The 25643-nt window shown below is 38.9% G+C and overlaps 1 protein-coding gene across 1 annotated transcript in view; it reads right to left on the minus strand.

Moving 5' to 3' along the window:
- Positions 1 to 1227: 1227 nt before the first annotated feature.
- Positions 1228 to 25643, minus strand: part of LOC126369858 (A disintegrin and metalloproteinase with thrombospondin motifs 3-like) — a 63486-nt gene continuing 39070 nt past the window's right edge. The window contains exons 9-17 of the mRNA XM_050014438.1: positions 24428 to 24570; positions 22594 to 22712; positions 20938 to 21046; positions 19180 to 19541; positions 17129 to 17232; positions 13641 to 13763; positions 7944 to 8048; positions 6218 to 6350; positions 1228 to 1837 (exon numbers count right to left, since the gene is read on the minus strand). Of these exons, the coding sequence (XP_049870395.1) occupies positions 1553 to 1837; positions 6218 to 6350; positions 7944 to 8048; positions 13641 to 13763; positions 17129 to 17232; positions 19180 to 19541; positions 20938 to 21046; positions 22594 to 22712; positions 24428 to 24570 (1483 nt within the window). The 3' untranslated portion in view covers positions 1228 to 1552. The remainder of the gene's footprint in view (positions 1838 to 6217; positions 6351 to 7943; positions 8049 to 13640; positions 13764 to 17128; positions 17233 to 19179; positions 19542 to 20937; positions 21047 to 22593; positions 22713 to 24427; positions 24571 to 25643) is intronic.

Consider the following 25643-nt stretch of genomic DNA (forward strand, 5'->3'; position numbering starts at 1 on the left):
GTACATTCCTCCGAAAATGCAGATTTCGGGAATGTGAGTTTTCTCATGATATTTTCTTCACCGCTGGTCAGGTGATTATCGTTTATAACCCAAACATGACTCGAAAACAAATTCGACAATCATTGGTTTAGGCCTGTGCTGGATTCGAACCTACGACAAGCGTGCGATGCAAGCGTTCTATATACTGGCCTACCACGGCTTCCACGGCTCGAATCCCGGCTCTACACCACAGAGTTTGAATCTTAGATAATTTATATTTATATCACAATATTTTCAGTATTTTTTCTCAATAATGGGAATAGACAGGCTTCTCTTTTACATGGGACTTAAACATAGCCGGCCAGGTGTGGTTGTAATATACACCTCTGCCTACCCCTTCGTGGATACAGGCAATACGCTATGTTATGTCATTAAGCCGCCATAGAGCCCTGGCTTAAAGTATCTCAAAAAATCAAACATTCCAGTATAAAATTAGATAAATATACTTTTAAAGCGGGGTCTACACAGACGATCTGCTAAAAGCTTGGACAGACCGCGACCGTTGTCAAACTTGGTGAAACGACATGTGACTTGCGGGGTGAACCAAGTGAAAACACTATACTTACTGTTGCTACTAACTTTGTGTGTTATAATGGTATCTTATTTTTGTCTGTCTATCCTTGCTTCCTTACTTTAGAATACGATTTTTTTGATAATGACTGTATTATAATGATTGATAAATGAAGGTCTCAAATGTAATTTATAAAGTAAAAGAAGTCTAATAGGACGTATTCAATTGAAAATAGTTTCTATATTTAATTTCCTGGCAACCCTCTACTGCAAGTAAAACATGTTTCGAACACACTTTTGTGTAGCACTTAGCTACGCGGCGTAGCGTCGTCACGGAACGTGGCTAACGCGAAGCTACGCCGTAACGGCACGATTGAAACCTACGGAAGTTTGCTTTCCAAGAAAATGGTAATTAATTTCTACATTCCAATTAGGAACTAAATTAGGTAATAATGTAGTCGTAGTTCCTTTTTGTTACTGCGAGCAGTAAATTGGTAATGAGTTATTTACTGCAAGTTGTGTAGTTTTCTTTTAATTGGGAAATGGGTGAAACTTATACAAGTTTACAAGTAAGGGATACCCCTAGATATCTAAAGATATTGTGAGTGCTCAAGTGCTCTTAAATAAGGAAGATAAGAATACGAAGATGAGTTTTATTTTATTATTCATAACTTCCCGACTTCTCTTGTACAAAGATGGAAATCCCATTAGAATCTCTGTTCGTTCATTTAAATCAGATACATGCTGGAAAACCGATTACTTAAATATGTACCTTAATTAAAAATGCTTTGTAGATGTAAAGTACATTTATAAAATAAGAAATCGTGTACAATATTATGGCACTTCATTCCACATTACTAGAGAATATTGTACAAACCTTATGCTACTTATAAATAAGGACCACGATATAAAATACTGGTTACATGGAATCTCCTGGGACCGCAGCTACAACTGCGTAGAAAAATGAAATCAATTCCGCAGTGGATCTTGTGTGAGAGGCCGTCTATCCGTCGCCACGGTGTTCGATAGAGTCGGCGTATTTGCAGGCGTTGCAGCAGTATTTTCTGAAGGGTGGTAGGACGCAGTTGCGCCGGAGTTGGTCGGGGGAGAAGTATTCGCAGTATTGGGTTTCATCTGCTTGGACGCAGGGCGTTGCGCGCGCGGCAGGGCAGCGGCGCAGGCGGCAGCGGCGGCGGCGCTCGCGCGGCTTCGGGCCGCACAACATGGCGTCTTCTGCTGGACACGACAGCGGTCGATATGACATGCCGCGCCCGCACGTTGTCGAACACTTAGGGGGAGATGACAAAAATGTTATTTACAAATAATTTTAATTTATGATTAACATACATACATGTGGGATTTTGGGTTTGCTCAATTAAACAGTCAAGTACGGTTCAAACACTTATTTTTATTTTTAACCTCCGCGTAATTACACCACCATCGTTTTCGTCCGCCTTCCGCTATCTCGCCTTCCCTTCTCCCTCCTTCCATCACTCTCACTCATTCACACTCCTTCACTCAATCTATCATTTCTCTATGCATCCCTTCTATACTCTATACCTTCTGTACTACTCATGTTACTCGTCTACTTCTCACACAATCATCTCAACTCACCTGTCACTCACTCAGCCACACGCCTACACTCGGCTGTCCTGACATAAAGCTTGCCCTCAAGCTTTACAAATGGCTCTACACCAAAACATCAATGACTCTATTACAATGACTCTATTACAATGACTCTATTACAATGACTCTATTACAATGACTCTACTACATTGACTCTATGACAATGACTCTATGACAATGACTCTATGACAATGACTCTATGACAATGACTCTATTACATAAACAAAACATTCTCGTATAACAACTCATTCATACACTATCACACCTCCTAAAATTCTCGTTACAATTATAAATCTTAAAAAAAATACAAAAACTCTATAAGCAAGTCAATAGGTATTAAACACTGTTACACAATACTAAGTCTTATCCACCCTAGATATTCTCAAAATATTTTAATGCAAAAAAAGTTCCATTCCACACTAAAACTCGTCTAAGAAACAAGACATACCTACTACAACTTATGTTTAAACTGAAACACCTTCAAATATATTTTTTATAAAAGAACATCTAAAACAAAACTATTTCCTGCAATTTTATTTAAACAATACAGCTTGTGTACTTCGACAACAATCTAAACATCTAAATATCAAACAAAACTAGATAAAGTTCTCATATGTTGTAATAACAAACTAACTATAAAATTCAGTACAAGTAAGTCTTATCAGGGAAACTGTAAACACAATAAATGAATTTCTTAACCAACAGTCTTAATTATTTCAATAAACAGTCTTAATATTCATTATCTTACTTATGACATGTAAAAATTTACACCCTAACTTTTACATAACAACTCAAGCAAAAACAAAGCATGGTTACTGGGTCTGAACCTCAGTATAATTTTAAAGAAAATACTAATTAAAAGTGATGCGAAATAATGAAATAGTAAACAAAAAAAAATAAACCTCTTCAAGCCTCTCTAGCCAATGCCATAAGGGTACACCTGCATGAAGTCTGCACTAGCATCGGACTTCTTCATCTTCTCAACGTCACCACAATCTCTCCATCTGACTTTAATAGACTTACAGGGTTCTAATAATTTTGGCATTAATTTCATACTGCTCCTAAACTGAGTCCTTTTAGCTGCTCTCTCTCTTTGCTGTGTACTTTCCTTTCTAATCCTATCATAATTCTTCTTATTTTCTTCTTTTCTTTTCAACTTCTTGACTTTTCGTTTCAATTCTTCTCTATTGTACATGTAATTTTGGTTTTCTTCTCTTAATAACCATAAATTGGTGCTGCTTTTCCTCCTGAGTAGCACTAACGGGTTAGCATCATTGGAGGTACTGACTTTAACACCTTCTTCTCCAAGCCACTCCAGTCTTTCTAACTCAACCTCTTCTTGCTCCATGACTGTCAAACGTCTAAGTCGCCGGGGAACAGGTATTTCATCCTTCAAAACATTCTTCAACTCTGTAGGAGATACTCTCGTCTTCTTCGGGGTATAGGAAGTGTCCAAGGACTCAACTTTGTCTTGTATGGAATTGCTCTTCACTTCACAACCTAAAAAGTCAACCTCAGCAGGAAAATGTTTGATTTTTGTTGACCACGAATCGTCAAAAGAAGGCAAAAAGGTGACTTTGTTGTAATCCAGTAACATGACAGTTTTCTGCAGTAATTGTTGACCAATAATCATATCGTACGGCATTACATGAATTGGCACAATATTAAACTTTACGTCCGTAAAATATTTACCGTCTATTGTCACAACAGTAACAAAACAATCACACGATCGCACGTCGCTTGCGCCGAATCCCGATAATATCACGTCACACTTCTCTGGTTTATCGATGTTTAACTTCTCATAACACGTCGCAGACATTAAGTTCGCTTCACTTCCCGTATCAATAAGCGCGCAGACCGTTTTTCCATTAACTTGTACAGATTTTAACGGCCGATTTCTTCCATTAACTTCTTCGTTTATCATCATAACTTGCGAATATGCACCGGTATGTGATCTGTCAAACTCAACTCCATTCTTCACGTCATTCTCGTTCATCTCAGTGTTGCCAGTATTCGTATCTAAATTCCTACCATTTTCTGACACTTTAATGCACCATTGTTTCGCCGACTGGACCGGTCTTCGTTCACTCACTTGCTTTGCCGACATGTCGCATTGCGACAGGGGTTTCGCCGAACCGCCAGATGTCGCTGTCGCTGCTATCACCATTGGATTTTTCGGGCAATGCAATGCAATATGGCCGAACAATCCGCACTGGAAACATCTTAATCCTTTTCCACGATGTGGGCACTGTGATGAAACATGATTTTCTTCGCCGCAATTATAACACTTCACACGTCTATCTTCCTGTCTTCGTCTTGCTGTATTACTATCCTGTTCTCTCGTCGCATTATGTCGTTGCTTCACACTTTTACACACATGTTCATAGATTTTAAGCTTCTCTTTCAGGTCTCCAAACGTCGATACGCCATACAACATAATCTTGTTGTTTTCATAGTCTTGTATACCGTCTACAATATACTGTATAGTAATGTAATCAGGTAATTTTCCTCTTCTGCCGAGCTCCTTCATAGCTAACATATACTCGTAGCATGTTTCGTTATTCGTCTTCTTCTTCGTACTTAGGATTTCGTGTAATTCTTTTTGGTTAATTGTATCAGAAAATTCCTTCATAATCGCGGTTTTCAAATCCTCAAACGTCTTGAAAACACGCTCCGACTTCAGCCATAGCTCCGCCGTCGAACACAATGATCGCCTCGCTATAATAAGCTTTTGTATAGGCGTCCAGTTGAAGATCTCGCCATTATCTTCAATTTCTTCCACCCATCGTGACACAGTATACATCTTGTCATTTCCCGAGAATTTAGGTATGATGCCGTCGTACATCATCGAGTAATTTGGTACAACCGGTACCGATTCTGGATCTGGTTGTCCACGTCGTCCGCCCTTCATATTTTCCGTCGTCATGATAATCGAAATTAATCGAGCCGTCTGATCGATAATTTCGCGTCTTCGTCGTCGTCTAACTAGCCACTCGGTGCCGTCTGCGCCTCGTGTCCGTCGTGAAAATTTTCGCCGTCTGCGAACGTCGTTGTCCCACCGTATCCTGTCCAATTAATGAGCACCCATCCCGGACGAGCCCCCAAAATGTGGGATTTTGGGTTTGCTCAATTAAACAGTCAAGTACGGTTCAAACACTTATTTTTATTTTTAACCTCCGCGTAATTACACCACCATCGTTTTCGTCCGCCTTCCGCTATCTCGCCTTCCCTTCTCCCTCCTTCCATCACTCTCACTCATTCACACTCCTTCACTCAATCTATCATTTCTCTATGCATCCCTTCTATACTCTATACCTTCTGTACTACTCATGTTACTCGTCTACTTCTCACACAATCATCTCAACTCACCTGTCACTCACTCAGCCACACGCCTACATACATACATAAACTCACGCCCGTAATCCCAAAATGGGGTGGGCAGAGCCACAAGTAATCAAAGACAACTTGCAGCCACTGTTGATACGAAGTCCTAAGACGGATATGATGAACCTTATGGTGATAAGGGATCAGCCTATCGCCCATAAAATTAGTCCATCATGTTAGAGGACGCAATCCCTCTGTCGGTTTTTACGACATGCCCGGGAAGACAAGCAGCTGAACGTGTGATGATTAACACACGTGTGTGTGTGTGTGTGTGTGTATGATTAACATGGCTGTGCAAAGTGCTTTTTAGATGCACGCAGAGTTATATACGCCTACGGTATTAATGCCTTTCATCATTATCATGAGATTCGCAGGCAGCAAAGTCGAGTTGAATTTTAAGAGTCGTACAGAAGATGATGAGTCGTGTAGACGAGAAGTCGTTAATTTCTTTAATTAAGTATTACTAGGCGTACATTGACCAAATTAGCGATGTCCTTAATTTAGTACAGTCTACTTGAACCCACGTGCGTGTATGAATCGATTGATGAATTTGGAGGAAGTAAGAGAAGTTATACCAAGATTAAAGCAAATGGAATTTTATAGTCTCTGCTTATGCCGGTGGGGAAAAGGGTGAGGTTGTGTGTGTATGAATACTTACAGGCGTCCAGGACATCTCTTGCCAGTATACAGGGCAAGGCAGCTGATTGCACGGCAGCTCGCGATCTGGCTTCGACGCGGGGCACAGAGCTGGTGAGACGCTGTTCCTTATCAAATCCCTCCGTGACGATATGCTGCAAGTAGACGTACTGTTATGATCAGCATGGTGAACGCGATAGCTATTTTAAGGGCCATATCACATTACATTTATGAAACAAATAAAAGAGAAGGTGCAGGTCGTGTCGTATCGGGAGGTGAAGGTTTTGGCGGGAAGAAGAGAGGAATGGCGATTACTCCACCGACAAGAGCGCAGCTCTTAAATAGAGAGAGAGAGAGAGAGAGAGATCTCATTAGGACACCATGACGGCGCCACCACTGTCGCGCTTTTAATAAAAAATGTATCCTGTCCTGTAGTCTTGTTGATTGCGCAATCAACTAGCGTTTGTATGCACACATTTTTTGAAGGTGCAACCTTGGTTGAGCTACCACGGTCTTCTAGTAAGATAGGGCCCAAACGGGTGACCTTTTTAAGACTATCCATAATTAAATACACTTATGGAATACGTATAGTATACGAATACGTGACAGCCTCCGTGGTCTAGTGGTTAGAGCGTTAGGCTCACGATTTGGAGGTCCGGGTTCGATTCCCGATGGGGACATTGTCGAAATCACTTTGTGCGACTGTCCTTTGTTTGGTAAGGACTTTTCAGACTTCAATCACCTGATTGTCCGAAAAAGTAAGATGATTTAGTGCTTCGGAGCGCACGTTAAGCCGTTGGTCCCGGCTATTAGCCGTAAAAACACATCCACCAACCCGCAGTGGAGCAGCGTGGTGGAGTAAGCTCCATACCCCCTCCGGTTGATTGAGGGGAGGCCTGTGCCCAGCAGTGGGAAGTATATAGGTTGTTTATGTATGTATGTTATGTATGGAATACGTAATTTTAAGATATTAAATATAAGAAGGACCTAAAGAGCAATATAAGTTTTTATAAGTAACGTTAAAGTTAAGTTTTTTAGCAACTTAATGCGGTAATAAACGACAGAAAATATACCTTACTTGGCTACTGCTGCCACTTGTACATCCTTGATACAAACAATGGAAATTAATGAAAAGACTTCCAAATTAGTTTAAATTCGTATTCAAAGTGACGTAATCAAAATTTCAATCTCAAAGTTTGAACTCTTTGGGAATTAAACTAAAATTATTAGGAAGTTGAATTCAGTAACGGTTACCCGGCTCTTTTGAAGGGGTAAGGATTGGAAGTCGGCCATTTGTTACAAACGACGAAGAATTTATGAATGCTAATAAAGGTTTGCCTCCACTGCCCTCGACGTGAGTTGAAATAATTGAGCCTCGATCGTCTTTTCCGATCTATTTGACACTACGCAACTTGGTTGAAATTTAATTTAATATTTTATTCTGTTTCTTGAATTACGGTTTAATCTTGTACAAGTAAACACGATAGGAATAGCTATGATAGATATTAATTGTATCAATTATTTAGCCAACATATTTACGCATTTCAACAATTAATTACAGATAGCAGTGGCTAATCCAGGGTACAATACATACAACTTTAGAAACACAGTTTAGATACGTCTTAAGTTTAAGTTACGACTAAACGCTTAAAATGTTAAAGCTCGGAAACGGAATTTCCATTTGTGGGGATATGTCGGTGGGGAATCCTCTTAGTGTAGTGGTGCTTGCTTCTGCTAGAACTACTTACGTGACATTAGCGGGGACGCAGAACAGTTGTCTCGCTTGCACCCCCGCCTTTCCGCATGTAGCGCTGCACTCCTCCCACTCACCAGGCGACCACTCAAATTCACAGCTGCAAGATACAAGACTAACTTAGGTAATGGAAATAAAACTTCGCCTAGCTGTTTCGTTTATTTGAAATTGGAACGGGTTTTTGGTAAAGTCTCGTACACTATTTGAATGCTCTTGAGACTGTTTCATAACATGCTTATCGATATAAAGTTGTGGAGCAAAATATAATATTGAGTATTCTTCACGCTGCATAGCGTGGAATGTAAATTAGCGCAAACCAGAAAGAGATACCTACTTAGAGATTTTTTTATATAAGTAACAAGTATTAAACCAAGGTCAAACATAATATGTTAATTTTTTTATGTCCAGCAGTGGATGGATACAGATTGAGTAACTAGAAAACTTTAAACTTTTACAGCCGTCTCTTTTCTTTTCTAAAACTACCCTATGCTATATGTATAAATGAAAATGCTAGTTCAACTAAAAGTACGGAAAATTAATGCATGACCTATTCTCGTTTTATTGAATGTCATTTCCTATTCTTTTTAGAACACAATACTATGAAACTACGTAGCAACACGAAGTTTAAACTTTAAATAATGAGCGCGAATTGCGACAATTTTTAAAGAGGTGACAATTTGTTCCTGTGGAATGTTCATAACGAACATTCTGTTGTTGCGGGGATTCCGACATTTAACATTTTTAAGTGTGAGTGTCTGTGAATGTTTCTTTTATTAGAATTTTTATTAAAAAATATATAAATCAGAGACTTCGTTCATGTTTATTAATGTTTGCGTTTTAATTTAAAACTAATTATACAATTAATGATTGCCTGCATAACTGTTTAAACAGTTTGCAGGAAATTTAATATGTTCACGTAAGCAGGTACTTATAAAATAATGGTGGCGATTCGGGCACCAATTTAATTTTAACTTAATTTGGGCTAAAACTAGCTGGAGCTAGTTTCGATGTTAAGTTAGTAAGAGATAGATCTCTTACTTGTACTTATTGTAAATGAAGGACATCATTACTTTAAGACCTGTCAAACTAAAATTAGGTTGTTTGTTTGCGCCTGAATAGGCACCTTGTGTAAGTTGAACTTTATACTAAACTTATAATATTCATTCACAAACTTCTAAATGAACAAATGCAAAGATAAGAATAATAGTGTTACTATGGAAAGTTATTATGTAATCGGAACAATAGTATACTATAAATAAGTTACGTCTCCTATCGTGTGGGTTGTGAGATGGATTACCAACCCCATCAACCCTGGTGTCAGGGTTATTATTGAGCCATAGGCCCCTGACATGACTCATGTAACGACTACGTACTTACATCAGTAAGTAAGTAGTAACCGGGACCAACGGCTTAACGTGCCTTCCGAAACACGGATCATTTTACTTTTTGGACAATCAGGTGATCAGCCTGTAATGTCCTAACTAACCAAACTAGGGATCACAAAGTGATTTTTGTGATTTGTCACCACCGGGAATCGAACCCGGGACCTCTGGATCGTGAGCACAACGCTGAACCACTGGGCCACAGAGGCAGTCCGGAGAAGAAGAAAAAGAAGAATAAGTTACCTGAAACTTTCAGACAGTAGTTTCAAGCCGTAATTAAACATGAATAAACATGGCATGCAAGGGCGGTTAGGAATGACATTTCGCCGAAAACGTAACACCAAAGGAACATTTACCATGATAATTTATAATTTAGATAGAGCACGAACGACCTAATACGATATGAGTGCCAATATCGATCCCACAATTACTACATCTGAAACGTTTGAATATTTCATTGTCACTTGGTCGACTCGTGTAACGAAGGCAACTACGTTGGAAAGTACTTTTCCTTTTTGTCGTATACCTAAAGGCCTGGAAGAGATTGCTACCTTAGCAAAAATGCTGCCTTTTGTAAAAAAATACTTTATACGTTTGTGTTATCTGTGCTTTGTGTTCATTCTGTGCAAAAGTGTTTTGTTATTTACTTAATGGTTGTAAGAAAAGTGTTACGAAATTATGTGGTGGTTGCTTTTAAGAATTTCATCCATTTAAGCCAATTATCTGGGCGAAGTATCTCTCTATCACTGTACTGTTTACACAGGGTGTTAGTAACATCATAACGAAAACTTTGAAGGATGATTCGGATCATGATTCTGAGTTGATATCAAGTGGAATTTACCGTCGTTTTCCGACATTTTTTTCTTATTTATCTAGATAGTTTGTCGGAATTCAGTTTTTAACCCTTATAAAATACTTCCACGATGCACTGGGGGCGCAAAAAAACCATAAAACACTTTCAACTGCTTGTCTTCCCGGGTATACCGTAAAATCCTATAGAAGGATTGTGTCCTTTCTAGCATGACGGACAATTCTTGTCATCATAAGTTTTATCATATCCATCTTAACACTTTGTATCAACAGTAACAAGTTGACTCTGATTATTTGTGTCTCTGCCATCCCTATTAGGGATTACTGGCGTGAGTTTGTGTGATATATAAAATACTTATCTCATGTCTCATCAGTTAAACTTCGTTTTTGAAACATATCTTTAAGGTAAAAAAAAATAGGATAAATTCTGCCTAACCCGAGTACTTTCTAGACCCCGTGAGTATAAACTAAATAATAAATAACTAGTAAAATAAACAGTCGATTACTTGTCTACTATAATTTGTCTGTAACTACCTATATGTGCTATGACGAATTTATTGATGTTAGGTTAAGGGGGTGTTCATATTTTACCACATAGAAGTTGCGTAAAAAGCAGCTCATAGGACGATGTGAGGACAAGTTAATTTCAGTAGGGCTAACATGCGCACCGTCACGGTCATTTTATCGATTCTGACTATATAATTATGTCGTATTGTCGATTGGTGCTAATATGTGAAGCCACATAAGTCATGTCGTTCTGTCAAAATACGAACAAAATCACGCAGGTACGCATGTTAGGGAAAAAACAAACTTATCGATTTCGACAAAATTTATTGAAAAAATCTGCAGGACACCCAAAAGCTATATATAAGCTTTTCATTGGGTATATTTTTGTGTGGGTGACTGTGCTAAGGCAAAGAAGAATATGAATCATTTTAAAAAGGATCAATCAATTAAATCAACTTGGTTACGTGAGAAATAGACTTATTTATTTATTGTATTTCGTTGGTCCGTTTTCGTCTTCTATTATGTGCTTCGCCGAGGAGCTCGGTGGCGCAGCGGTTAACGCGCTCAGTCTGCGATTGTTGAAGTTAAGCAACTTTCGCAAAGGCCGATCATAGGATGGGTGACCACAAAAAAAAAGTTTTCATCTCGAGCTCCTTCGTGCTTCGGAAGGCACGTTAAGCCATTGATCCTGGCTGCATTAGCAGGCGTTAATAACCACCAATCCGCACTGGGCCCGCGTGGTGGTTTAAGGCCCGATCTCCCTATCCGTCCATTGGGAAGGCCCGTGCCCCAGCAGTGGGGACGTTAATACGCTGGTGATGATTGTATGCTTCGAATGACACATGCAACCGTTGGTAACGGCTGTTTGTTACATGTTGTTACATGACCTACGTCTCAGGCCTTTGGCGACTAGGTAATAACTTTGACATCAGCGTTGAGATCAATCGCCCAAGACAGAAGAGAAGATTTCGGAGCAAGTTATTATGCAATGAAGTGAACATACACATACACTTGAAGCAGAGACTATAGGATTCCGTTTGCTTCGATCCTGACTTACTTCTCTTGCTTCCTCCACATTCGTAAATCATTTCTTACACGCACGCCGCTTCAGAGTAGGTCGTACTAAACCGACTTCAAAAAAGAAGGTTATCAATTGACTTCAGAATTTAGAACATTGTAAGTATTCACCGACAAGAGCGTGGCTCTTTAAATTGCTCTCTAAATTGATGATGATGAAGTATTCAGCAAAAAAATTCTTACTTTTTATTTGACAGTTTCTGAAGACGGGTTAATTTTTTAAATTCCTTTTTTGAACCTATTGTATTTAAAAAAGGAATATATTCAAATAACAACATAAGTTTATTCATAAACATAAGTACGTGGTTTATGAACACTGCATGTATTAGTTATTTAGCTCTAATAGCTATGAACATTGAACATAATTTACATAGTTAGGTGCTATTAACCAAGTCAAAGGTTGTTTCTCTCACAACCGTTGGAATTTACTAGACCTTCGTTAGTCTTATATTACTGAATATATTACAAACATTATCCAGTAAAGAAGGCTTGTGAGGAATTTGTGTATATATTTTAAGAGGTATATCAATCAATGAAAGTACTTCTGTAACTTGGATTTACAGCCCCCGTGGTCCAGTGGTTGAGCGCTCTGCTCACGCTCCGGAGGTCCCGGGTACGAATCTCGGTGGGGACAAATCACTTTGTGATCTCTAGTTTGGTTAGGACATTGCAGGCTGATCACCTGATTGTCCAAAAGTAAGATGATACGTGCTTCGGAAAGCACGTTAAGCCGTTGGTCCCGGTTGCTACTTACTGATGTAATTGCGTAGTCGTTACTAGAGTCACGTCAGGGGCCTTTGGCGGCTCAATAATAATCCTGACACCAGGGTTGATGAGGTTGGTCATCCACCTCACAACCCACACGATAGAAGAAGACTTGGATTTACTTAGATTTTTAGCGAGGGTTTAAATATTGTTATTTACATTGACTTTTCATTAATAGTGTGTTTAGCTTTAATTGTCGCAATATTTTGGTTATGTAAAGTTCCTAGTCATTACCTAAATTTATATTTTTCTCTTTATTTCTGTATGTAAGTACAAAATACAATGATTATACACATTTTGATACTGTTATGTTAAGTTACTAAAACTTTTTTGTCTTTTGTGCCACTGAATAATAAAAAAAATATTGATTTATTATTATTTTTCTACTCTCACCTTCCCCCTTTCTTTTTCTCCGTTAAGTATATTGAGGGAAGCGCGTGTTCACTAGTGAGATGTACATCCATCCATCCTGTCCGATGCGTCAAGGTCACGGGCGTGGCGACCAGAATCGTGTAATGTAATAGCAAATTGGTGAGGCGTAACCGTGGTAACCACGATCTCGAGCCAGTTGGTAGTGGGGTAACCATGGTAACCGGGATTTCGAGCTAGGCCCTGTTTATCAAAACTTACAACCCTTGTATTACAAACAATTTTCTTTACTACAGGTGTCCGTTTATCAAAACTACACATGTAAGTAATTACATGTTACAAGTGTCATTAGTTATTTCACAAGTATATTTTACAATTCCTCCTATTATTTTTGATAAATGTAATTTACTTGTACACTTCACACACGTCATAATTCACACGTTTGAAATAGCTGATAATGTATCCAAAATTTTTGTTTTCATTTCACTTTTGTTTATCATTAATACACATTTTCTCTTTTTAATGTTAATATTTAATTTGTAACCCTCAGAAGCAGCGTGTTCACTGCCAACATGAGCATATCAAATTGCTTACTGGGAGGTCCACAATTTTGTTTTTGTAAAATACTGGAGAATAATAAATTTATTTTATTTATTACTTATCTTAAACTGGGCTGGTTGGGGAGTAACCATGGTAATCACTCGTGACCTTGACACATCTAGCGTACCAGACGGGTAGGTGTAATAAGCCCTTATGTTATGTTTATCTGTTTTTCTACTTACCTATGCAAGTTACAGGCCTCGTATCTGGTGGGCGCGCACTGCTGGTCGCGCGGGCAGCGTGTGCGCACGATGCGTATGCCTCCGCCGCAGGACGCGGAGCACGGGCCGCGCTCCGTCGACCACCTAATCACAATGACAATTATTTCAATAAGTTAGGAATGTGTTGTCATTAATTAGTATTTATTCTAGCATACAATACAGTAGAAATAGCATAAAGAATAATATAGAACGGTACCTCTGCGCCTCGCACCAATAAGTATCTAGGTCTTTTTGCCTAAATGCATTACAATAAGGAATATTACTACTTAAAGAACGGCAACTCTTTGCTTCACACCAACGGTTTAGATAGGTTTACCCCCCCCCCCCCCCCCCCCCCGAACATGGTTTAGACGTGAATCGTATGGTGTCAGATGTCACACACACAGAGGCGCGTGTACTGTAATGTTAATGTGTAGTGTCTGTGTAAACGAGGTAGTTTGTATGAAGTGTCCGGGGTGTGCTAAATGGCCGTAAATCGCTACAGAGTAAGGCGCACACAGACTATCTATCTCGCTTGCACTTACGCGGTAAGGTGGCACACGGCAAGACCTTTTCTGTTCTGTAACACGCGTACGATACGGAATAATCCTCATAGCTCAACTTGAATAGGTACGTAGTATTTTCAAACAGCTCGGTGGCGCAGCGGTTAACGCGCTTGGTCTGCGATTGTTGAAGTTAAGCAACTTTCGCAAAGGCCGGTCATAGGATGGGTGACCACAAAAAAAAAGTTTTCATCTCGAGCTCCTCCGTACTTCGGAAGGCACGTTAAGCCGTTGGTCCCGGCTGCATTAGCAGTCGTTAATAACCATCAATCCGCACTGGGCCCGCGTGATGGTTTAAGGCCCGATCTCCCTATCCATCCATAGGGAAGGCCCGTGCCCCAACAGTGGGGACGTTAATGGGCTGATGATGATGATGATTTTCAAACATAAAGTATAGAATGTAAGTACACCGAAGTAAATCTAAACGTGGCACCGGATATCAACTGATAGAAATACAAAAGTTCACGACTATATCCCAATTGGGGTAGTCAGAATTACATCCATTACAAGATTAACTAAGTATCCACATCTCACCGAGTTTTCTGTTAGAACAACGTGATAGGTAGTAAGCTGTGATGAAAACTGCACTGATAGATTTATACCTCATTTACTTAATAAAAACACATCACAAAATATAACAAAAAAAAAGAAATAGAACTGAAATTACAAATAAACTGGTAGCATAGGTACATCGACATTGTCGAAATCACTTTGTGACAGTGTCCCTTGTTTGGTAGGACGTTTCAGACTTGAATCACCTGATTGTCTGAGAAAGTAACATGATTTCGTGGTTCGGAGGGCACGTTAAGCCATTGGTCCTGGCTATAAGCCGTAAAATGCATTCGCCAACCCGCAATAGAGCAGCGTGGTGCAATATGTTCCATACTCCGTTTTTAATTGAGGGGAGGCCTGTGCCTAAGATAGGGACGTAGGTTGTTTATGTTATGTTAATATACGAGTATGTTGCGAAGTCGGGAAGCTATAAATAAACACGGATAATTAAATCTTCTACAAAACAGAGCAGCGCGGACCTTTTATTAGAGATGTTTGATAAAAGTTACCTAAAGTAATAGAGGTAACCTTTAGCGCGTCCTGATTGAGGGTCTACTTCAGAGGGAAACTGCCGAGGGCTCTCATTCAGAGTTTAAGGTCGACGATAATTCTTGAATTTTCGAATTTTGTAAAATATCCCGACTTTCGCCGGATCATTATTACGAAGCAATGTAGGTACGAAGCAATAAAAGTATAATAAGTAAGAATTTTATTCAATTTCAAAATACTTTTTAGCAGTAATAATAATGACATCGAAATAATTAAAAACTTTGAATGATGATTCAGACCAAATTCTGAATTGATATCAAGAGGAATTTTCCATCGCAAATTTATAGAACTGAAAATATTAAAAAAATATGAAAAAAAAAAGCGACGGAAAATTCCACTTGATATTAAATCGGAATCATGAGCTGAAACATCTCCCTAAGTATTTGTTACGATGTCATTAACACCCTGTGTATATGCATTAAAGAAAGGAATTAAAAATACCATTTATGTCATCTAGAAAATCTTATTTCATCGTATAACGTTCCTTTTAAAAGCAGAATTTATTCTCTACGTATTTTATACTTAAGTTAATGTTTGGGAGCCAGTAGGAAAACAGAAAGTTTTCTAAAGCATGTCAATGGAGACGTTTTAGTTAATAATGCAGCAAAAAAGCTGAAACTGCCTCGATGTCGACACAAAGTTTTCCTAAGAGATAACGATGACATGGCTAACTTTTGTTTCATTCCAAGCGACGAGACGCAGAGAAAATATCGGCTTTTGGAGTTGATCGTACGTACGTCTACGTATTGATTTATGAAACTTAATACTTTTAACGAGACGTAAACAATTCTGTTTACACCGCGACCTCTTTTCAGAAGGTCGAAAAGTAATGACCAAAATCCATTATTGGTGTATTATGTAAGGACACACGTTATCACGATGGAAAGAACCTTTTTAGGTGTCCCAGGTCACGGGCATACTATGGTCCCAAGTATTTAAATAAATTATAAAGGGAAGGCCTTCACCCAACCTTCAGGACTGAAGGCCAGGGGAACAGAATATTGGAACTCTTAAAATTTTCGGTGAGTGTAAATCTAAAATTCTATCATTTCACGGAATTATTTAAAAGGCCTCGAATATTATACGCCTTACATTACGCGTTTTAAATGCTTTTATGCTAATACACGGAGATCCGCGAACTGGATAAATACGTGGCTCTAAAGCTGTGCGGAATTTCGTACCGTAATCTCTGCAAAATTACTTGCGATTTTATTTAAACATGCTACTGTGTTTTAAACGTAATCTAGGGTGTACGTAGCCTAAGAAAAATCTTCTTTCTAGTCAGGAAAATAAAGGGATACTTAAGTATAACGGTATAATAATTATAGTTTGTAGTTAATATTAATGGTACACCTGAGCCAGAGCGAAATTGTGCATACTAGTTCCGTGCCCACTACACTGTATCATACCAGCAGGCCGAAGACGTTCTTTTTTTTAAATATTAATATATATATATATATATATATATATATATATATATATATATATATTCATATATAATATATTATATTATATATATATATTATTTTTATTATTTATGTATAAAAAAAGAACGTCTTCGGCCCTGTATCGACGTTTTTCTTGAAGAAACTGGGAGGAACCGGTGGGAAATAGGTGTGAGATTATGTATGTATGTAAGTGTAACTATGTCGCCAAATCAAATCAAATTAATTAAATGAATAAAGAATATTTTTAAGTTTGCGTATATAATACCTAATGTATAATAAAGAGTTCTTGTATTGTATTGTATGTTACTTCCTACTTGCCCGATATCACGTATTGTTAAACAATTTTGAATTATATTACCTGTACTCCAAAGGCCGGGTGCGTCCCACCGAAGCCGGTGTGCTGTAATTCACTGACACCTCCACGGTGATCATCTCCTCAGTCAAACGTTGCTCCGGAATTGCCTGCGAATTGTAAACATTTATAGAAAGAAAGAAACGTTTATATTATAAAGGGACACCACAGTAACAAATATGAAACAAATAACAAATATATAATATAAAACACGGAGTAACACATAACTTACAATCAAAACACATAATAAAAACAACATACACGAGAAATAGAAATAATTGAGTGTATGGAATGGTCAACGATGGTGGTGGTGTCCTTTATAAAAGGTTGTATCAAGATTGGTTTTCACATATTTAATGTTACTCGGTAATTACATCTGCTACTGTTTTTTAAATATAAACAACATAAACAGCCTATATACGTCCCACTGCTGGGCACATGCCTACCCTTATTCAACTGAAGGGTGACGGTGTTAATATATTATATATTTATAAATATTATTATTTTTTACTTTTATAATGCGTTGTCTATCCCACTACGGCTTTATTAATTAATTTCCTAAAGATTGCCTGGAAGAGATCGCTACCTTAGCAATAAAGCCGCCTGTTGTACTACCTAACTGGTTATAATTGTTAATTTTTCACGTTTACTTCAAGTGCAATAAAGATTTGCATTGTATACTATCGATAGCTATCGATAAATACACAGACAGCAACAGCTTCTGACTATTGGAAGGACTATCGAGAGGTTATATATCGATATTATCGATAGGTACTATTGATTTGAATTAATTATTTTTTAATGGATATTAATCATGTGGTTTTCAGTATTTGTGCCCGGTTAATGGCAATGGGGTCGTCCCAAATTACTTAAACATGGTTAGCGAGGGGTGGGTGGGGTGGGTGTATTATACGTACAGGTTGTTAGTGACATCGTAACTAATACTGAGGGGGATGATTCAGACCATGATTCTAAGTTAATATAAAGTGGAATTTTCCGTCTATACTTTTGCGATGGAAAATTAAACTTGATATTAACTCAGAATAATGAGCTGAATTATTCCTCTCAGTATTCGTTATGCACTTACAACCTGTACAAACACATACTGGTAGCCATACAAGTAGGTATGGGTGTTGTGGCATGGTAACGAATACTGAGGGGCATGATTCAGACCATGATTCTGAGTTGATATCAAGTGGAATTTCCTGTCGGAAACTTCATGAAAATGTTTGTGTTTTTTTAATTATTTCCATACTTTTACGACGATAAATTCCACTTGATATAAACTCACAATCATGGCCTGAATCATCCCTAAAAATTTCGTTACGATATCGCTGACATCCTGTATAATTATATACCTCAGTTCGTCCCTTTGGGGATATTCTGTGATGTTAACTACCACGGACATCGAGTAAATAGGTAATAATGATCTTTAACTCAACGTGTCAACAAACTTTACCTATTCCATCAAGGTCAAAGCCAAAAATCCGACCGGTAACACTGGGGAAAAACAAAATATAACCATTTCTAACCTCAACTGTTTAAAACGGAAAAAGCCCTTTCTGAATAAAATACGACAAAGGGAGATTCAAAGTCCGCAGTTTCCAATTAACTCCAGCTGTGAGTTGAAAGCTCCTGAATAATTAAGGGCTCATACCCTCATCACGAATGTTATGCTACTTTTCATAGTTCCCTTTGTAACATACGTCATGTTTTGCGAATAAGTAAGACGGTCAAGACAAACCTAATTTCCCGAGAGACGCAAGACGGAATCCAAAATACTTTTGACCCTTCCTTGTTCAAAGGAAGTAATGCGAACCTAAATAAGTTTTCTAATACAGAACAGGCGTTTAAACTGAAGGTATAGAAGTGAACATTCAATAAATAATATTTGTACATAGCCTCCGTAGTTCAACTTTATTCTTTTAAACCGAAAACAAGTGACGACTAACAATACAGTTCTTTTTATTATGAAAAAGTCTTATTTCAATAATGTCCGTGAGCGTTATTATTCAGTGGAGAAAAAGAATAACAGACAATTGAAAAATTGCGCTTACCATAATCATCAAATCCGTCTGCAGGCGTGAGTTTGCGGAGATAAAAACGTCTGTATCTGTTTGTCGGAAGCGCAGCAGCGAGCCGGCCGCCACCACCGCCCCCTCCCACCCGAAGTGCTCCCCCTCTTTAATATCTATCACGTTGCTGTCCACCTCTATGATCTGCAGGTTCTGCGGCACATTCGGGTAGTACTTCAAATACTCATTTTGTTCGATCTCGAAACGCTTTGCATGCTTTCTGAGCTCTAGAACAGGCCTCTCTCTCTTTCGCTCCCGTATCGCGATTTGTAAGGGGAGAGGAGTGGATATATGTACCGACAGCTGGTGCGCCTCGTGTGGGATGACAGTCATTCGGGTCCAGCCTGAAATTTAGGACTCATTAATGAGTTTGTTTCAATAATGGTGTGGTGAAGGGTTGACACCAAACGCGGGGACTAATTCTGGCTGACCTTATTTAGGAAGGTCCTTTATCACCGTAGCAGATGATTCTGTATTTAAGTGTAGTAAGATTTACGGAAGTGTAATAGGTTTTATATTAAACGTACTTGGAAAGTGCGCTTTTTTAAAAAGGGTGTCGAAAGTATGACATTTCTGTCATACAAATAAGCGGGAGACAGAAGTGTAGATATGATTTTATTTGTAATAAAATCCAACTACGTAATATGTTAGTAAAGGTGTGGTAGGCGTGGCGTACCTGTTTATTTATCAAGCTTATACGTAACTAAAAAAATAAAGTAAACAAGAAAACAATAGGTAATATTAGAAAAATTAAAGCCATTTTCCTAGTAGGTGTAGAATAAAGCATTCTTAATGTATCACTATGAAGAAAACTACGCCTCGACCTTAAATTACACCCTTGTTAGTAGTAGGTTACTTTCTTCTCTTGGTGAACATTATTTTTTACCCAACTACGGCGAAGAAAAAAGGAGGTCTATTGATTTTAGATTTTACTCTATTTCATAAGCTCACGACTATATACTAAATAGAGTAGAGGTACATCCATCGCAAGATGAACTAAGTACCCACGCCTCACCGAACTTTCAGTTAGAGCAACTTGATAGGTGGTGAGCAGTATCGCCGTCATAATGGCCGAGCCAACTGTGTTAGTGAAAAGTCCGATACCGGGGTTCGGTACCATAGGATCACAGTCAATGTCACTCTGTGTACTTCTATCGTCTTCTATCGTGTGGGTTGTGATGTGAATTACAAACCTCATCAACCCTGGTGTCAGGGTTATCAGCTCTTTGGCCCCTGACATGGCTCATGTAACGACTACTTACTTACATCAGTAAGTACTAACCGAGACCAACGGCTTAACGTGCCTTCCAAAGCACGGATCATTTTACTTTTGGTCAATCAGGTGATCAGCCTGTAATGTTCTAACCAAACTAGGGATCACAAAGTGATTTTCGTGATATGTCCCCACCGGGATTCGAACCTGGGACCTCCGGAACGTGAGCCCAACGCTCGACAACTGAACCACGGAGGCCGTTGGTCGGTGGTCTCTGTGTACAGTCATAAGCAATATAATGTACCCACTTTAGGACTCTGTTGCACTAACATGTTTGACATTTAGTGAGACTTACAGTTCAATGTGTCAACAAAGTTAATGTGACATGGTACCAAAGTGTATACATATTGATGCTCGTGACCGTACTCAATGTCATATAGCTATACAGTGGTGACTTAAAAACCAATCTACAACAGTCTGAGAAGGTAAATATTACATGAAACGTACAGAGAAACTTTAGTACGAACCTTTCCCGAGTTGGCGAGTGTAGTAGTGAGTATTGTTGTTGCAGTACCCGTCCGGGCACCAGTTGCAGGCCGTGTCCGAGCTGTTGCACTGTCCCTTCACACACGTACCCTGCACACGTCAAGGGTTATTTATTTAATGGCTCACTTACATAAATGATCACGTGCTCAGCGGTGAAGGAAAACGTCGCGCGGAAACCCACATTCCCGAGAAATGCATTTTTGGAGGTAACCTAACCTGTATCGGGCTGGTTTTTCGTTCGCGGGTTGGATGGTCAGACAGGCAGACATGATAATGGCTATAATCGAATTATGACGTTGACAGCGACTCGCCGAGTCTCTTTACGGCGAGTGGCTTGATGTCGCATGTCTGACCTTCCAGCACGCGAAGGGAAAACCAGCCTAATACAGGTCATGTCACATTCTTCTTCTTCTAATTCTTTTATCTCCTTTTGGGATGTAGGGCTCGAATAACAGATTTCCACTCCTTGCGATCAGTCTTGTGGTTAGGTCATATACCTCCGATAATGAATTTATCGGGAATGTGAGTTTCTTTACGATGTTTTCCTTCACCGCTGAGCACGTGAGAATCATTTATGATCCGAACATGAGTTCTAAAACAAATTCGACAATCATTGGTTCAGGCCTGTGCTGGATTCAAACCTGCGACCTCAAAGTGAGAGGCAAGCGTGCCTAAAACCTAGGTTATACCTAGTCAAATTCAAGACGAGAAAATATTCGACGACTTACTTGTATATTAAATTGACCATTTATATGCTGTCAAACGGGAATAGTTTCAATTAGATGGTCTGAAAGCTGTTATTTACCGGCCAAGGGACAGTGAGGCCACTATTACGGGTAAATACGGGTCTTTGAAGCCGTTTATTTAATACTCTAGTAGTTTTGATCTGGGTGCAAATAATGTCTACCCACTCTCAACGCTATACATAAACAGTAGTTTAAATTAACTACTTTATACTGTGTGCTTATGGGTAAGTATTTCAAAATGTTGTGGTTTTTAACTAATAAAGTTTACGGAGATGATTTGAAAAAAAAAAAAAAAAACTAAAAAATGAAAACCATTAAATAATTCAAATAAATCATTAAAAAATAAAGCAAAATGGTTTAGTTTCGTGTTACTAAGCTTAGAACAATAAGATTACAAAAAGATTCAACAGTGGTTTTAAGTTTTACGATGTCTTCATCGGCAATCTTAAGATCCATTTGCATTTCGATTCGTACAATACAAAACTTTATACCTGTTGCATACGAAACTTCCGAAAAAGTAGAACTACCTATCTACAGTTGAAAAAAAGATATGCAATTTTGGACCTTATTGCCGAGGTCTAAACCAAGGCCTAAACCAACGATTTTGGAATGTTTGGATCATAAATGATAATCACGTGCTCAGCGATGAACGAAAACATCGTGAGGAAACCCACATTCCCGAGAAATGCATTTCGGAGATATGTGACCCAAACTATACTATATTGGTTTTCCCTTCGCGAGTTGGAAGGTCAGACAGGCAGTGGCTTCTGTAAAAAAGCGGACCTGTCAAATCTTCAAGTTAGGTAAGTGAACCCTGTGAAAAAGGGAATATCGTTAGGGAGATGATGATGATGATTGCTGACCCGTAATAAAACAATCGGGGACTGATACCTCAAAGCAGACATCAAATTGTCTGTCGTAGCTGCAGGGCGTCCCGTCAGGGAGTGCTCCGTGAGTGGACGGCGTTCCTCCGGTGTAGTTCACGCACCATGCTTCACACTGCTTCGATTCTGTGCAATAAAAAAATACAAGTTACAGGCTCGTACCGACTAAAACCCTCTCGAACTGTTTCGCGGTTTACTTTCCACTTTTCCAGGCTCACACCACAAGAATCAGAATAATTTATTCAACGTTATTATTGCGTATGGCAGACAAAAATAAAATATCCTGCGTGGATCATATATCCAGTTGAAGCTCCCCTAACCAAGTCTCTGCCGCATCCGTCACACAGTGCAGCTCGGCTGCCACCTGGAAACCGGTGCAGAGGGCACTCGTTCACTATGTGAGATATGGTTTGACCCGGGTGACCACATTCACAGTGAGGCGACTCCTTTAAGCCTCATTTATGTAGGTGATGGTTTGACTTTCCGTGGTTGGTCCTACACTGGTTCAGTTGGTTTATTCAACGTAATTATCATAGATAAACTTGTTGAAGGTTAAAATAACAATTTTGAATCTATCGTTTGCATTTGTTGTTTGGTTCTTACTAACACAGTTGGCTCGACCATTATAAACCGCGATATAGCTTTTTTTTTATACTTATACAAACTTATAAACTAAAAACAATAAATCTCATCAATAAACCCCAAAGGGGTTTGTCCTGATGAACATTCCGCTTTAAAATTACTAAAATTTACTTAAACTAAAATTATAATAATTATGTAAGTATTTACTTAACTAATAAACATTAACAATATTGTAGATTGATACCCACTACGCACCACAATAGGTACCGAGTGCGATCATCAGGCCGGCTGCAAACCTGTTTCGCACTAGCTGCTCACACCATATACAGGATGGTTTGCGCAATAATGTTTTTCTACCTAACAGAAAGCTCGGTGAGGCGTGGGTACTTAATTCATCTTGCGATGGATTTATCTACTAGTGTTTCCTAATAGGTAGTCACAATTGAGATGTCGTGAGTTTATGTTATGTTATATTTCCAGGCTCAAGTATTTCTTACATACTCTTACATACATAACATACATAAGCAGTCTATATACGTCCCACTCCTGGGCACAGGCCTCTTCTCAATCAACCGGAGAGGGTATGGAGCATACTCCACCACGATGCTCCACTGCGGGTTGGTGGACCAACTGCTTAACGTGCCCTCCGAACCACGGAATCGTCTTATTTTTTCGGAAAATCAGGTGATTCAAGCCTGTAATGTACTTACCACACAAATTTTGGCGGCGAGGGTGTGCTGCCGCTAAAGGATGTAATCGAGGTACCGAACAGAGCATAGTACCCCGCTAGCCACAAGTTGGTAGTGAGCCTAGGGATCGACGACCCCTTATGTAAGTATTTCTTACTAATGAAACATCACGTGGCTAATATAATAAGAAAGGTCGACCACATGGCTATTTCTGTAAGACGACAATTCTATTAACTGTGATCAGAAGGAACATCCGGAGACAAATCTCGTTTGAAGCCGGTAAAGGGTTGATTTGATAAAAGTATCCCGTATTTATTTTCCGTTTCCGAAGAAGATGACGATATAATGAAAGAGCGTTTACATTCTTTAATAAATATTTAAACGGGCCTATGTAATTAGATATACAAAACCTTTATACACTTTCCTGATCATTATTCTATTTCCAGGATATTTTGGTTATCATATAAGCTGCTTACCCTAATGAGAACTGAGTAGAACAAAAATTTTATGAAAAAAATATGATTACTTACTCTTTACTTTTTGATGATTTAGTTGGAAGGGTTGACTTACCATCAGCATGTATGTGGGGTATGAGATGTCGGCTGCGGCGCGCGCAGACGTCGGCGCGGGCGTCTCTCGTAGCGGCGCAGGCGCCGGCCCAGCACGTCGTCACCTGCGACCCCGCGCCTTCGCACGCCGTCTCTGATACCGATCTACAACAATGTACGAATGTTGTTGGTACTAAAGCTATATTAAAATGAAAAAGCTCAAGATTTCTCAAATGGGGTACTTAGTCAGAGGAAAACCGTACATACATAAACTGCCTATACAGGGTGTTAGTGATAACGTAACGAATACTGAAGGGGATGATTAAGACCATGATTCTGAGTTAATATCAAGTGGAATTTATCGTCGCAAAATTAATGTTTTTTTTTTTAAATTATTTTCAATTTTATACTTTTGCAATGAGAAATTCTACTTGATATTAACTCAGAATAATGAGCTGAATCATCCCTCTCATGCTGAATCATACATCTAAAGAGTAGATTGAAGATAAGTTAGTTATAGATTCCTTTTATTTACTTTTAAGTAATCGGCAACTAGTTGCCCCTATTGTTTGCTGTGCCCTAGCAGGGCGTCACATGTACGTATATTTACTACAACACCTTGTATAACTTGTGACTTGCAATAAACTTCTATTCTATTCTCTCATTATTCGTTACGATGTCACTAACACCCTGTATAAGTCTCACTGCTGGGCACAAGCTGATATATCCAACAAATCAAAAACGGCCATAAAATATTCCCATGGCCAGTTGCACACATCAGAGTATGTAATGTACACATGGAAAATCATGTCAATGACGTCATAAATCATGTGATGATGATGATTGGATTGGTGTATTACTATACGCACCGCGATAGCCATCCAGTCTACTACTAGTACTAACTACTACTAGTAACTACTTACTAGTAGTTAGTAGTTAATTACTAGTAACTGAACATAAAGCTAATCTTAGTACCAACATCGCGCTGATAATAAGATTGACCTACAAAACAAGGTGGCATTGTGTCTTCTTTCCTCTCTGGTTACCCACTTCTTCTTCTTCTATCGTGTGGGCTATGAGGTAGATTACCAACTTCATCAACTCTGGTGTCAGGATTATTATTGACCCGTCAAAACTCCCTGACATGACTCATATAACGACAACGTACTTATGTCAGTAGGTAAGTAGTAACCGGGACCTTAACGTAAGATGATCTGTGCTTAACGTGCCTTCCGAAG

This window comes from Pectinophora gossypiella, chromosome 9 (assembly GCF_024362695.1).
Source record: "Pectinophora gossypiella chromosome 9, ilPecGoss1.1, whole genome shotgun sequence".
Lineage (NCBI taxonomy): Eukaryota > Metazoa > Arthropoda > Insecta > Lepidoptera > Gelechiidae > Pectinophora > Pectinophora gossypiella.